General features: G+C 37.3%; 2 protein-coding genes across 3 annotated transcripts; one reads left to right on the top strand and one right to left on the bottom strand.

Moving 5' to 3' along the window:
• Positions 1-3,222: 3,222 nt before the first annotated feature.
• Positions 3,223-7,097, top strand: LOC139967482 (divergent protein kinase domain 1C-like). Its single transcript, XM_071971352.1, has 3 exons — positions 3,223-3,497; positions 4,368-5,231; positions 6,468-7,097. Exons 1-3 carry the CDS (start codon positions 3,336-3,338, stop codon positions 6,675-6,677), a joined length of 1,236 nt encoding a protein of 411 aa, XP_071827453.1. The 5' UTR covers positions 3,223-3,335; the 3' UTR covers positions 6,678-7,097.
• Positions 7,098-8,316: 1,219 nt separating this feature from the next.
• Positions 8,317-15,181, bottom strand: LOC139967483 (leucine zipper transcription factor-like protein 1). Of its 2 annotated transcripts, none has more exons than XM_071971355.1 (9): positions 15,089-15,181; positions 14,606-14,652; positions 14,015-14,142; positions 13,266-13,460; positions 12,679-12,733; positions 11,421-11,558; positions 10,642-10,794; positions 10,071-10,175; positions 8,317-9,333 (listed from the first exon to the last, which is right to left on the bottom strand). In XM_071971355.1, the coding sequence occupies exons 2-9, from the start codon at positions 14,606-14,608 to the stop codon at positions 9,214-9,216; spliced, it is 897 nt and encodes a 298-aa protein (XP_071827456.1). In that variant the 5' UTR covers positions 14,609-14,652; positions 15,089-15,181; the 3' UTR covers positions 8,317-9,213. The 2 variants fall into 2 exon arrangements, with proteins under 2 accessions (XP_071827456.1, XP_071827454.1); XM_071971353.1 differs by having other exon boundaries at positions 15,072-15,180.
• Between the last annotated feature and the right edge of the window lie 1,004 nt (positions 15,182-16,185).

Raw genomic sequence — 16,185 nt, 5'->3', positions numbered from 1 at the left:
TTGTGTAAAGTATTCAAATTAATAAACAACAAGTTATTTCCGGTAGTAATTTCTGGAGCTCATTGAGCGGAGGGGGGGGGGGGGTGCGAGGGGGTGCGAGGAGGAGGGTGCACTGTCTCAAAATGTGTCATCTCCATTCCAACACCATTTGCCCTTTATATATGGTTCCTTTATTGACCATATACATTTATTGAGTAAAATATATACCATGACGGTGAATTTATAGATCCTTGCTTGTCCCTAACAATAAGCTTCTGCGAAAATAAAGAAGAAAAATGTACAGCATTTTATGAAATAATATAAACATAAGAGTAACGAGACTTGAAATATGATTGCTGTTATTCATATATCTTCCGCGATGCATGTAACACCTCGAGAGTAAGTTTGTTTCAATATAACGATGATCGTTGAATTAGCATAATGTGATACGTACACTAAACACTTCTAAAAGTGTATCACATCATTTATCCCGTCCAACACTCATTCTCCCTCCCCCTCCCCCTCCTCCCCGTCCACTTGAAATGATTGGACTTAAGACACCCTCTGTTTCAAAAGTATTCATAGTTTAGTGACGTTGCAGAGTATAGCTTGTACAATGATACAATGTGCATGCGAACACAAGGGCGTAGGAACCGGGGGGGGGGGGGGCTGGGGGCGCCAGCCCCCAGTGAAAAATATGGAGGGGCGGAAGTATCATTCCGCCCCCCCCCCCCCCCCCCCGCTTCGCAAGTCAGAAAACCCCTTTTTCATTTCCAAATGAGAAAAAAATCTCATTTGGAGCACCAAATTGCATCTAAGGCCAGGTGAAAATGCAAAATTATATACAAAATGGAGTGGGTGGGTTGAAGTGTGCTATATTGCACCAAATTGCATCTGAGGCCACCTGGAAATGCAAAAAAAATTCCAAAGGGGAGGGGGACACCCCCTCCCCTTAGACCCCTCCCCCAGGCCGGCCATCAGTCTTCACCCCCCCCCCACTCAAAAGTACCTTCCTACGCCACTGTGCGAACATATTCTTCCTGCTGCCAGTCGTTCCGATTTGCGTATAGCTGTCTGCCAGACATAGGCTGTAGTACATCATATCACTTTAAAGGTAGCCAGTGCGTTAGAGGCAGGAAGATATACGTCATACAGTTCTCTTTGCCCTACGGTAGAATTCAGGAAATTAGGAATGCTAGTCTATTTACTCAATCTGGCAGCATATGTTACCTGCAACAGGTTTTGGTTGAGTAAATCATATACTGTTGCATATGTAACCTATACTTACAAAATTCATCTAAAATTCTTCTTAGAATAAAGATGAGTCATTGTGAGAAGGGGAGGGGGCGGGGGTGGGAGGGGCCATGTAATAGGGGTATAATCGTCACAAAGTAGGACTGCAGGATGAGGTAAAAAGATGGATATCAGGTGATTGAATGACCTTGTCCGTATATATTCTTCTTCTGGTGTATACTTCAAAGTGTGCACCATCCTATGATAAGACCAGTTTATAAATTAATATAACATGATTCGGGAACACATGATCATGTTTTCAAAATTCTTTCTTTTTGGCCTGAAATTTTGATCTGTGGTTGAAAACCACAACAGTGGTGTTTACAGAAAGAAGATTTTAATAAACTGAGTGTCAAAATCGATGTTTTCGTACAGGAATATGCTTGGACATTTATTAACATCCGGGAGTCATGGTGACGTTGCAACGACTGGAAAAACCAACTATTAAGTTCACAATAAAACTTTCATATGTATAGGAGATTCCAAGTGTAGAAAAATATGTTTTCACGGCTCGTATAAAAGGACATAGGCAATTCCAAGTAAGGCGGTAAGAAATTTCCGGTAACTTAATCAACGTTCCAGTGGACACCATACACAATACTGACATAATCTTGAAGCAAACACTGGATAATTTATGTAGTTGCAAATTATTAGGATTTTTTCAAGTTTCTTCATATTTTTCTCTTGTCAAAATTGGATTGAGCATAATATTACTAACTGCCGCGCGTGATGTAGGCTACTTCTTTCATCACTCATATAACCATTTCATATGTAGGCCTATGTAAAACTTGTCAGTTCCAACTACATGGAATTAAGTGACTTTGATGTGTAAATTTTGTCAAGTTGCCGTGTATTTCAATTTCTGTGTATGAGGGGCCCACCAAACCCCTGCCCCCAATTGGTCCGTAAATCCGGCACTGGTCGTGGTCACATATATAGCAGTCTGGATACAGGGGCGTCAAGAGGGAGGTTAGATCCGGTCCCATGATATCACCGGGCTTTCTATTTAAAGTTTTCATGATTCCTTAGTAGCTGTTTATGAAAATGATAATACATTATTCTGTAACTCGTATTTCCTGCTCCCATTATCAGTGGCGTAGGAAGGTACTTTTGAGTGGGGGGGGGGGGGGCTGAAGACTGATGGCCGGCCTCCCCTTTGGAATTTTTTTGCATTTCCAGGTGGCCTCAGATGCAATTTGGTGCAATATAGCACACTTCAACACCCACTCCATTTTGTAAAGAATTTTGCATTTTCACCTGGCCTTAGATGCAATTTGGTGCTTCATATGAGATTTTTTCTCATTTGGAAATGAAAAAGGGGTTTTCTGACTTGCGGAGCGAGGGGGGGGGACGATACTTCCGCCCCCCATATTTTTCACTGGGGGGCTGGCGCCCCCAGCCCCCCGGTTCCTACGCCCTTGCCCATTATTGATTTCGAACTCTGGCTGTTTCCCCCTCTGACCACCGTGACGTTCCTTCTGACTTGGCCTGTTTGGATGAAAGACGGGGAGTGGCGAAAGCGTATCAGTCTGTGGTAAAAAAAAAAAATTGGTCTTTTTCTTCGTATACGGCCCAGACTGGCTCAGTTTTGCTGGGTGAATTCCATTTTCACCCATGAAAGGAGATCAAACTTTTAGTCTATTTTTTTTTCGCAAAATAATTACCAGTGCAAAATAAAATGGAGCAGCTGCACAGCGAAAAGTGTACAAATCAAGGATCGTGGTTAGGCTTTTAAGCCAAATGTGAATGTAAGAGATTGACTTCGGTCAGCTTGCGGCTTTGATAAGCCAAGGAGGCTTCTACGCGAGTTCCTGCTTGCAGGAGGATCTAAAATACATACATACATACACACATACAATAGAATGTAACACACTTTCAAATATACAGTAATTGTAGCTACATGAGGACTTATTTTGTTACCGTGATTTAATTCTTCTCTATGCGCCCTCATTTACATAACCCAAACATAAACAGACAGAACACGGAAAATGCATGTTCTTCCGTGACACAGGTGAGCGAAACGCTCCGAATTGTCAAGTGCAACAAGTATTGAAATATCTGACATGCTCTGTAAATCTTTCAAGAGAATGAATGCCTGTCGTTCTGTGAGGTGTTTTCTGACTGGTTTACTAATCCTAGTAATCACAATTATTCTGCTGCTTATTTGTAAAATTAGACTACAACGCATTGCCGACACAGAAGCGAAAGGTACTCTCGCGGATCTGGTATGTTGTAATGGTTACCGTTAGTTGAAATGTAATGTGCGTTTGTACTTGTAGGAATAACAATTGTTAATTAACCATATCAATTTAGGCTTTTAAGCAGTTTGCTTATGTTTATGTTTTAATTTGCCATTGATAAATGTGTGGTCAAACCTACAGTAGAACCTTTACTTTGAATTGATTTAGAAATATTTGTTAGGCATTTTTTTCTGTGTATGGTAAAGGCATCACCATTATTTCACAGTAACAAAATTTTGATTGACTTTTGGATTAAATTATTTCTTTGATAGACCCGCTTTCAAAGCTAGATCATCATCATTGGTCCTCATATGCCAGTAATGTAAAAATTACAGGTCAACAGTTATACCCCAAATGTGCACTAGCATGTCAAATTTTCAATTACTGTAACTGCGCTAGAATTTCTAATACTCATTCAAGGGGTTTTTGTCAACCTCAAAGTGTTTTGTCTTATTGAGACATTTTAAATGTTGAATTGAGTCCTTCTATATGTCTGGAGGTACAAAGAGGATTATCTTTTTTTTCATTCTTTTATTTTTGAAACTTAGTGTAGCAAGTTTTAGTATGCTAAACATAAGGGCCAATATTGAAGTACAGTAATTTCAACAAGCATTTGGCTACCAAATTCCTACAGCCCACAAAACATTTGCTAACAAGTCTGATAAATTAATTGGTCAAATTTTAAGAATCCTTAGTTTATCTGAATGATTTGAAAAATCGCCAAACTTGACAAAAGTCCTTATGAAACCTATAAAGGAAATTTAGCATGTCAAAAATTGGGGCAACTTGTGTCCCTGATATTCAGTATTTGGAACAACATCAGGAATAAGCAACATATTTTTTTCTGTTTTACAGTGCTACCAGTACACGACCAAGCGGATTACTGGCAGTTTGTGTCAAGATCTCTGTGACCTTGAAACTCTTAAATTCAAGTCAAGCATCTCTGGTGGCTCAAATAAAAATGTGATTCTCATGGAATGGCACAATAGCTTAATGGTCTTGAAATCAAGAGTGAGAGATCAAAATAACCTTTCACCTTTGACAGTCTGGGAGACCAATGAGAACCAAGAAAGAGTGTTGTCTGCTCCAACAGTTGACTTCTTTGAGACAGTAATCTCTAATGAAGTCGGATCTTTACTTCAGACTAAACTCGAAGGAGATAAACGTGGCCTCATAGTGAAACTTTCCGATGAGAAATATGACCCTGAAAATGAAAAGCCGAGTGTTGCTTATATGAACACATTGATGAATTTGGTACAACAGGAAGAGTATGTCAATTTTAAGTTTTACAGGAAATTGACAGAATTTCCACAAGTCTTGGGCTACTGTGGCCACTTTTATGGAGTAGAGTACATTCCTCCAGACCAAATGTTGTCATCTATAACCTTGAGGACTTATCGAAATAGAATGCCTTGGAAGCATCGAGCAATGATTGCTCTCAAATTGCTGGATCTTTTCACTTCACTCGATGGAAATTTTGCCGAGGCTGCAGAAGAGACTCACATGTGCGACGTGAAAGCCGAAAATTTTGGTGTCGGAGATAACCTGGAGGTGAAAGTGATTGACGGTGACATGATCTTCTCATCGAGTAAAATGAAATCCATTTTGGAGGAAGAAGATTGTTCAAAGCATTCAGACTGTGATTTCTTTGACTGTGAAGGAATCTGTGAGGTTTCAAAAGGAAGATGTACCAATCGAAGGCGAAATTTCAACATCCAGGTAATACAGATGAATCAGTCCAGATGGTTTATGGAACACAAAGCATGTGATAAAAAGCTTCTCATGTCATACAGTGTTTAAGCTAAACTTTAAAAATGGAAACGTATCATTATTTAGCATAAAGTTCCTAGATAGTTTAAGATTGTAAATTACCAATAGCCATCAGGAGTATAGCAAATGGCTTATATGTAACCAGAGGCAGAAGACTGTCAGATTCAATGAAGAGCCAGTATATATTAATGGTTGGGAAGTTTCTAACTTTGCCATATATGGTTGAATTTAGCTTTTGCTGCAAAAGAGTCTGTTAACATATTAATTTGACATATACTAATTTAAAATGTATCTGTCAGAGAATGTTATCTTTACAAAATTTCAAAAAAATTTCTTTAGTAATAGTGACCAAAACAGTACCAATTTGGTTTGCCTCTCATGCATGAGGAGTATTCTTGTGTAATTTGTTTGTGAAATATTTTGTAAGTGATGAATTTGCAATTTTGACACATCGAGGAATGAATAACTTGGAAACTTCTGTGGCATTAGTTGTTTACATTCCATCAGGTGTTTACCCTCCATGAATGGCCAGATTCCGATGCAGTTAAGGTCATCATAGCCAGCTAAATGCTATAAAGTCATATAAGCTATGGTCACTCATCCCTCCAAGACTATACAGAGGCATTTGAGTTCTGTAAATTAAAACAACTCTCGATTGTGTTGGAGTCATTTTGGAGAGTTGGCAGTTTCAGAAAACTAGGTCTGAGTGTTACCGTCTTGTTGATTTATTCCTGAAAGGTGATCAGTATATTTGAAATGTTTGTTTACAGTAGCTTTGAAGGTAACTTAGAATCTCATTAAGGTGCAACAAACAGTATTGTCAATATTTGTAGCAATACCATTTTCCTCTGCTAAGAAGGGTATGAAATATTATGAAGGAACATGAAAAGATTTTCAGCTGAATTTCCATGATGACATCATTTGCTCTGTTGTTGCCAGATGCATTCATAAAATATCATCGAATTTGAAATTTAATATATATCTTTGTCACACAAAGTGCTAACGGTATGTAGTTTTGACCCAAAGATGCGTTTAATTAATTAACCGATCAACTTCAGCCACCGGAATATATCTTAACAAAGTTTTTTTTTCAGATTTACCTTTTTGAAATGCAGTTCAACTTCAAAATGAACACAATTTTGTTGTTTTCAATTATTTCATCAGTTTTTGCATTCATTTCTTCAGGTCCTTTGTAGAGATATTTTCAACACCGGTATCAGAGGAACACAGCTGCTTAGCAATCCTCCAGCAAACTTTAAAAAGTCAATCAGGAGTGAAGTGATCAAATGCAGCCACTTGTCGAGGCAGGAATGGCGAGATTTTAAACCAGAATCGGATCCCTCCATGGACCTGCGACAGCTACTGCTGGATTCTTGCCTGTTACCGACTACGTAAACATTACTTATATTGCAAGATGGATCTGAAAAAATTTCATGCTGAAATATATATGAAAAGTGATCATAGGATCCAATTTCAAAGTTATATTAAATATTGTTACATTTAATATTTGAAACGAAAAACTTATACCAAATTTGACCTGTAAAACTTTCCATCTCCAAAGTTTTTCATTTTTAAAAAAAAATCTTATATCGAATATATTCCGACCTATCACTTTCATTCTTTGAGAAGAGTAGTTGCTTGAAGATATATCAGGTGTAATATCATGTATAAGGCGATACAATATTTTTATTTCCTCTTTGATACTTTGTACACATTCAGCTCTATATGGAATATATCTTTTGACAATGTCAATTGTTGCTATCTGATCCTTTTGATAATAGACATTAGCAATAAATTTTCATTTGTCTCATCAAATCTTAGTAGTTTTCTCTTATTTCCAATGTCCCTTCAGCCAGTGATTACTCATAAAGATTTGAGTAACTGCCATATATACTGATGTATAGTGTTAAGTGACCAGATGTTTGTGATTTCATTCCTGATAAACTGCCAGAAGTTAGAACCTGCAGAATACTAGCTTCGACAAGCATCACAACATAAAAATTTGGGTAAGTTTGGATGAGGTGAAAATTTCCATTTGTTGGCAACCCTCAAAATGGGATGAGTGCTCAGATTGGTACAAATTTTGTACTGGTTATCAACACACAGGACTCAATGGTACTTTCTGGTTTCTCATAGCTGGAAAGTGTCCTTTTTCTGCAGTGGTGATTGGGGTGAACTAGCTGTTATTTGCATACACGATTTCTTACTCTTGAATGACAGTTTTCAATGTCTGGTGACCACTGGCAGATGCTCCCAATTCTGGGAACAGTCGGGAGTCCTCATGTTCCATCTCAGAAGTCACAACAGGTGTCCTCAGAAATTGTTGTAACTTTTTATGTTCAAATTGTTGATTGAATACAAGAGATATTTTAGTTTATTGCTGATTGTGCAAAAACTGCAGCCCACCTCGTACTCCTTGGTGGGTCATGATGCAGCCCACCCCACACTTCTTGAGACACTGAACTGAACCTTGGTGGGTTATGATGCATTTGTGGTAGGTGGAGGGAGAGGGTAGCATAGGGTGGTGTAATCACATGGGGTGGACATCATGGTTGCAGTGAGGATCAAAATGTGATGTTCTAGATTGGTCTGAACAACAAATGTCTCACAAACTTCTAAACCATGGAGCCAATAGACTTCAAACTTGGGGTACGTGTGCATGAGTATCGGCTACTGTACAGTGCCTCCATGACTTGTGAAGGTCATAGGCAAGAGCAAAAAGCAGCAGTTTGCAATACCACCATAAGAAAATGGCCAAAACCATCAAACCATGTAGGATATTGGGCTCTAAAAGTTAACACAGCAATAAGTAATGTAAGTGATCTATGAACTTCAAATTTGATGAGTATCATTGGGATATTTGAGTCAACCTGACCCCAACTTTCTTGTCAATCAAACCAGCGCTAGAAATAGAGTTTGCTTTGGAATCTGTCTGTGTGTTGGCATATTTTTAATCTGTTTGATAGCATCCAAAAAAGGCTGTTCTCATAGACGACTACAATAAAATAGTTCTGATAATTCTTACATTTATTATTTATTGATTTATTGTACACTAGTAGGATGATGAGGCCTACTAATAATGTATTACAAGTAAATGTGTTTGAATACCAGAACAAAAGAAAGACTATTATGAATGAACAATAAGAATAAAGTTATAGGAGAAACATCAAGGTTTTTTGCCCCCCTTCATTCAAAGGGAATAAAAGCAAGGTGATTAGATGTAGAACAACATTACATAACTGTGTAAACGACTACAATAAAAACAAGGTTATTTAAGTATGTAATACCGAACACAGTTTATACTGATTCGAGCAGTGCTGACTTTCACACCCTACTACTTAAAACTAACTTAATTAATATATAATCTGCCGTAATAATGTGATCCGTTACAACAGTTTCATTTGTTATCTACCCTCGTAGAATTTGTAATATTTCTTGTTAAAAAATTCTGCAGGTATGTCGATTACAACTGGTATTGGTTTTGACCCTCCTGTTTTTGTAATTTTAAAAGGATTCTTGATGTCAGAAGTGACATCTGTGACCAAAACGCTTGCAACCTTTTTTCTGTATTAGGTAAGAGGTCGAACTTCCCCAAGAGCAGCAAGTTTGATTTGCACGGCACTTGACGCTCGATGGTTGCAACTTTATGAACCAAAGTAAAAACAAGACATTTCCCAATTTTTAGCGAGAAAAGTTTGTTTAAATTTTTGGACAAATAAATACTGACAGGCAACAGAAATAAATATAGTTTTACAGTGCACGTACATTCAAATTTCCAGATGCTGCTCCACTATAAAAAAAAAGAAGAGATTTGCTCAGCCAGAGATTCACTACTCTAAAAGAGAAAATGTAGCCACCCCTGGTGAACGAAGGCGTACATCGGTGCAGCTTAGCTGCAGCTTGGCTGCACTCAACAATCAGGGGAAGACGGTCATTCTTCTTCATACTTGGCCAGACGTCCCCTCAGTTCCTTGAGCTGGTCATTTTTCTTGACCAGCATGGCCTTCAAGTTCTTGTAGGTAGCTGTTCCACTGAACTTCTTGTCCAGTTCCTGCAAGATGGGAAAAAAAAAATTGTCTTTCTCTCTTTACTGGCCAAAAGTCTTTCAGGATGACCTCAACAATACTAAGTATGAAGTTAACTACAAGCTTTAGCTTTTGAGTTACGGTGTTTCAAAAGGATTGAAAGTATTGGCTTTTATTTGACTTCTAAATAAATCCATAAGGTGCTGGTACATACTAAAGGTGGATCCACATACTACGCAAGAAGTTTGATCCAAGCTTAAAGTCTTGGGAGTTGATGTATTACAAATTTATCAGAATTTGACCTTTTTTGACCTCACATGACATTTGATTTCTACAAATAACAAGGTTTTTTGTTCACTAAGATGGATTCACATACTCAGTATGAAGTTCATCCAAGTATCAGGTTTGGAGTTACTGAGTTTACAAGGTTTTCAGACTTTGACCTTTATTGACCTCAAATTACCTTTGATTTCTACTTAAAACAACCCCACAAAAAACATGAGGATCCTTTACTTACTGAAATGTATCCACTTACCAAGTATGAAGTTAATTCAAGCTTTCCTTTTGGAGTTACTGTCTTTACAAGCTTTTAAGAATCTGGTATCAAATGCCTCTGGCCTCAACAAAAACACAAATGATTCCATTTTTGCCTCTAACAAGTTATCAAACATAGGCAAAAACAGACAAGATCCATACTAAATCTTCTGCAACATTGAATATTCAAAACTCACTTGAAATACAACTTTCAGCTTTATATCCCTACCTTTCCTTTGAGTTCCAGCTGCTCCTGAACTTCTAGCAGTTTATGTTTGGTCTGCACAAGGTCATCTTCTAGTACACCCGCTTTGTCACCGCTCAATTTCAAATTCTAAAACATGAGAGCAAAACTGGTATAGTTAGAGCAAATAATATCTAAAATAAATTTCAGTGTGATGCTTGCCTTTTGGCATCAGAGTCGATGGACAAACAAGCCTTTCATCCTCATTTCATAGCATGGTTATCAATGGCAGTATTATTTTTTGGACATAAGCAAATAATAGGGGTTGTGGTGATAAGGTTGTCCTGGATAAACTATAGGGCTGAGGTTATATCACTTGTTGCAAGTCACAGAATCAGTAAAAAGGTGGCATAAAATGCATCTTTACAAATTTTTACAAAATTCAATTTGAATATTTTACTCTTTCTTTTGTCATCCAAGGAATTTTTGGAATGGTCTTGGATAATTATATCCAGTTAAGTTTCATTTCCACAAGTGACGAAAGATGTGGAAGATTTGCTCGTCGTTTGCGATTTTAAGACTAACACTGTTTTAGGTCAAAATACATATAAAATACCTTCTCGGCCTGCATCCTGGTTGCGGCAAGCTGTGATTCTAGGTCTGCCACTGCCTCTGAGTTGTCTTGGAGCGGAGCGCTACTGGATGGTGAACTCTGGGCATCTGATAGCTCTGACGCTAAACGGGATTTGGCGGTTAAAGCTTCAGTGGCCTTCAGAGAAATCATAGAACATTCGTATATTCATAACCTATGCAACAATGCCAGATCATAACATAGGAATACACGAGTAAAATATGGTAATATATTCGTCTGAATACCATCTTACCTACGAAGTATAGAGCCAAGGAAGGGGAAGGGTACAAACCCTCCTTCAACACCACACAAAGAAAAAAGTAAACTTGGTTATTAGCACAACCTTGAGTGAAGACATAACTTATTGCCTCAGTAAGCCTCAGAATACACCATTTTAGGTCTAATATTTGTGTTCTGTCCATTCATTGGAGTCCTCAGGAGTGCACCATCTTCCTTTTCAAAATTCTGGATGTTTCCCTGCCCCACAACAAGCCCATTTTAAGTACTCAATTTAATGTGAGAAAGACATAAAAATAGTAGTTATACGATGGCACCATCATCATGCATGTATACACTAACATAAATACAGTAAGTAGTAAGTACATTGCAGTCATCATATTCTATGTACTCACAGGTACAGCAAAGTAAAGTACTTTCTATGCTTCAATTTTGTATCTTCAATAGTGATGTACTCATACTTAGAATTTACATCCAAATAAGCATGCTACTTAGTGATCGGCAGAGAAACGTAAGTACTTTGTCACCTTTATTTCGGTGGTTTTCAGTCTCTCTTTCAGCTGCTCGTTTTCTTTATTCAGCCGATCAATTTCATTCTGAAGAAGTTGAAAGTCCCCAGATTCCATTGGGTCCAGGCGTTTCATCTCAAAGGAAGGTTTGGTGGGCTATAGCACAGATAGTAACAAGAAGAAATTTATTAAACATCATAGTGAAAGGAAGCACAAACCCAACCCTCATTTTTGGTGTTTGTGATCCAGAAAACTCGCATGAACAACTCCCTCAAAACAATTACGAAATAGCTTATTCCATTTGGGAAATATCACAGATTTAATGTTTCTTCACATGTAAGGCTGACGACTTGATCAAGCTTAATATGACATCATGGAGCTACATGGGTGTCATTTTATTATGTTTTCCTTTATTTCTGGATCATATATTAGCCACAGAAGCTGGGTTGGGTTTGTGTCCCCCTTACAGCTGTAGTTTGCATCCGGTTGGAAAGTTACACCATCCAATCAAGGGATGTAATAATCTCACATAATTAGATAATCCTCAGTCTATCTAACAGATTTATCTATGTGGTTACAACCATTTGTATACTTGCAATTGTCGGTTTAATACTAACCGTTCAATCAATAACAGAAAATTTAATGTGCTACAAAATTTAACACAACATTTTATCACTTTGTTGCAAAACTGGTGCAAATTGAGTGGACTAAATTAGCACAATACAGTTACCTAATTCAAGTACCTCATCCTTCCTTTAATAGTGGAGTATTTTCCCATCAGATTATTGTGACAAACTCAAAGATAAAGGCTGCTTTTAGACACTTATCTTTATCATTCATGACTTACAAACTTGCGACAATTCGAAATATTTGTAATGTTAGGGCAAGGTCTCATGCACACAACAGTACGTTAACTCTTTAAACCCAATTTTTTTAGCCTTCTGCATGTTATTCCAGTCTTTAGCAGCACATGGTAGCATTCCGTAACAAAGTGATTTTTACCACTACTGTAATTATATACTAATTTGACCATGCCAAAATTGAGATTTTTTCTTTGTTTGCTTTGTTTTTATTTTGGATACGACATCACACAAGCAAAATATATCTCTGGGCAGTTGCAGATTCAAACTAGATGTAAGACCATACAAAGCAAATTTTGAAAATATATTAATTTAACTATATATGAATACTTATAAATCAAAGGAGAAAAATAAAATATGGATTTGTATATAACTGGAGGAACAAAACTGCAACAAAAGCGGGCGAGATAACTTACTGCAGCACCAGCAAACTGGCTTTCTTCAAAGTCTGCAATGAGTTCTATCAGCTCTCTGCAATAAAGACAGAAACCATAATATCCATTACTGGTCTTTTTTTTCTTTAAACCTACTTCAAATCTTATACTACATTCCACTTTGATCTACAGAGATTTAACTACGAACATTTAAAAACAGCCCTATCCTTCTTTTCAAAGCTAGTGTAGTACATTGAAGCATTTTGAAGCATCTTTCTGCATTGAATTTTGTCAAGTTTCAACAGAAAACCCATGTTTCAATACAGATTTTATTAGCTTGACTTGACGTGCATTGTCGTTTTCTAAAGAAGAAGTACAGTAAAATATCAATTTTTTTTAAAGGAATTGTTTTCTGGTTTTCATACACAATTCTCTGAACACTCTTGGAATAGAGGGAAGCTTTTGTGTAAGCCTGTCTCCATCAACTGTCCACATATGCATGGTTTGAAATGAGCTTCTGTTGGTTTCCCAACCCTTGGGAAACACTAAAACAAACTTGACACCTACTCAACGGTTCGACCACTTTCATTTAATTCCATAATATCTTAACCGAGAAGCAATGAATTAACCTGTTTTCTAGCTCTGATATATCAGCCTGGAGTTTCAGGTGCCATTTCTCTGCTTGCTGGAAAAATTGCCGTAACAGGAGGACATTGGTATGATTTATGTTGATAAGTTCTGACTCCACTTCTCCTCGAACCACTGCCTCTAAACCATCTAAAATGTCCTCCACCTCATCGGACGTGAAGGTATCTTCTGTCAATCTGAAGCAAGGAGACAAAACCGGAAGCAAATTCTTATCCTAAACTCCATCGCATTTCTTTTCATATATGGAACATATACATACAAGCCATATACATACTTTGGAACAATATGTGAACATGCAGGGTCTATGAAAGTTGAGGGTTTTACCTAAGCATTTCATAATGACACTTGAGTTCAGTTTTGTTGTTTATATAGATAATAAAGGGAGTTTTGGCTTGTTGAGGTATCAGCATTTATAAAAAGTAGGTTCAAATTAATAATCAGACCTGAAAGACTGAAACTGAGAAGCAGATTTTTCAATCAATGTTGCCTTAATGGGGCATTCTATATGCTATTTCTATATGTTTACAATATCTTGACAATTAAAATGAATATAGAACGGTCACCACGACTACCTTTTTTCTACACTTATTGACAGTAAACGTGGACCAAATTCACCATTTGAAAGGCACCAAGGCCATTGTGGAAATACTAATAATTGGCCAATATCTTGTTTAACTCTTAGCAATCATACATATACCACAAGAAAAGAGTCTTCCTCAAAGAGACTTACCTGCTATCTTTCACATCTTGAAAGCATCCCTCCACACCTCTGAGGTTTTGACTGCGCTTGTAACGAGCAAACCTCAGATAATTGAGCACAACATCATGATGGTGCTCATTAAGGCCTAAATTACTTGACTGAAATGAGCAAAAATGTTGCCAGAAAGTGTTCATGTAAAATATTTAAAATACTGTAATTCATAAAGTGGAAACTATCAAGTTTTTAATATGCATTATTTGTACCTATTTGTCATATTTAAACATTGAAAAAGTATTTTTAGTAGAACATGATCCTAGAATAAAAAAGTTAAACCATCCTAAGTTTTATACAACTTACAAGGTATTGAGCATGCACTCCTTAAATGTACAATGCGTAAGTGACTATACTGCACATGTTGTGCATGCTTTGTTAATTTATTTATAAAATGCCCTTTCTACTTATATATTTAAGTGTCCCCATCTTAGTTAACCGTTTATGTCGTTTCACATTTTTTTTTTACAATCCAACTGAGGACTAATTGTTTCTACATTTTAAAAAGGTATAGGCCTACGCCTAGTTGGAGATGTTTATGTAGAGTATATGGAGAAAGAAAAAACATACCATCTTGATGATCCTCTCTTGTTAATATCAACAAAGCATCCAATGATCTGCACAGAGAAAGAAAGTTAATTCTATGCTCAAAATCAAATTTATGGATTGTATTTGAAAGAAACATGGTGAAAACATGCAGATGTAATTGTTCACAGTTAGAAGCAACTCAGTATTGGCTATACTTTCTAGTGACGACTAGAAATATTAACAGCGTTAGCTGTACGTTATTTAAACTAAAGTAGTTTTCCAAGGTCCAACTGTAATCTAGGCCTAGGCCTAAGTTACGATATTGCAGTAATAATATATAGCCAGTAAAGGCTGGCCTAAGTTAGTGCTAGCCTAGGTTACAGTACTTTATTGCCCGATAACCATTGATATGCAACCTTTACGATGAATAAATGCAAACAGTTTAAAATAATGAGAGCAGTTCGTGTAAAAACGAACATGTGCTGTAATGCTAAATTTAAATGGGTACAATCAACAGATCAACACCAAATATGAACACAGCGTTTGCACTTTGACTCCAGTTGGTGTAAGACAGCGTCCGTCACTACGAGGTATTTGATGGCGGAATATAGCGTAAACCATGACCGGATAAATGGTCACAGAATATTAAATTGTGACGTAAAGCCACCGGTGTAAAGTTAGATACTTATTACGCGTTACTCGTTCGACATTCGCGAATAAGTAACTGTGGTACACATGTTACTTATTCGATAATGGATTCGATATACAACTATGGAAAGCCTTTTGCTTCCGTACGAGATTATCAAGGCTTTTTTCGTCGAAAAAGTACATTTTATTGTATTTTTTCTAAGATAATGAGGATCAATGGGTCATATAAACTCTGAAGACGATGTAGAAAATTATCATAATGCGTCTTCCCCGGACAGTGCTTGACCAATTAACATGACCAATACACCATCACTTATTAGATGGATGTAACGGGGCCACGAAAAGCTTTGGGCCCTAATCAAGACCAGGACGCCTTGGACCACCTAACCAATGGGTCATATGAACTCTTAAAGTAAGGTTTTGGGGACAGTCCCCGATTACAGTGCTGTCCCCGATGAACAAGTGTCCCCGAAAATGTCCCCGATTCGTCAAAATGTTCAGGAATTTAAAATATCCCACATTATTAGTAAAATAATTGTAAAAACTAAATTTAGTGAAGTGTGCAGTCGCAGAACAAAACTAACCAGTATTTCAGGTGGGCCAGTGTAAAGTGGGAACAGTGGAAAATCAGAACCCATTTCAGTATGTCTTGTGTGGAAAGCTCAGTAGCATCAATAAAGTATTGAAGAAAATACACTCTTCACAGAAGTATACTAAGACCAATTGATCACGAATTTATGACACAAGCAACTCACAAGCTCTCAAAGAACCACGTAAAGTAACTGAATTTCATCTAAGAAAAAGCTACATTTTTTAAAATAAAATTGATTTAAAAAGTGCTTCTAAGTATCACCATTTTACATGTAAACACCTTAGGCACTTGAAAATTTTCCAGGGGGGACACTCCTCCCCTAAGGCCCCTCCCTAATATCAGCCACGCAATAAATGTCCCTGATTCCAATCAGGAAAACATG

This window comes from Apostichopus japonicus, chromosome 5 (genome assembly GCF_037975245.1).
Source record: "Apostichopus japonicus isolate 1M-3 chromosome 5, ASM3797524v1, whole genome shotgun sequence".
Classification (NCBI taxonomy): domain Eukaryota; kingdom Metazoa; phylum Echinodermata; class Holothuroidea; order Aspidochirotida; family Stichopodidae; genus Apostichopus; species Apostichopus japonicus.
The sequence above is the reverse complement of the archived record's forward strand: the minus strand, read 5'-3'. Positions and strand labels throughout refer to the sequence as shown.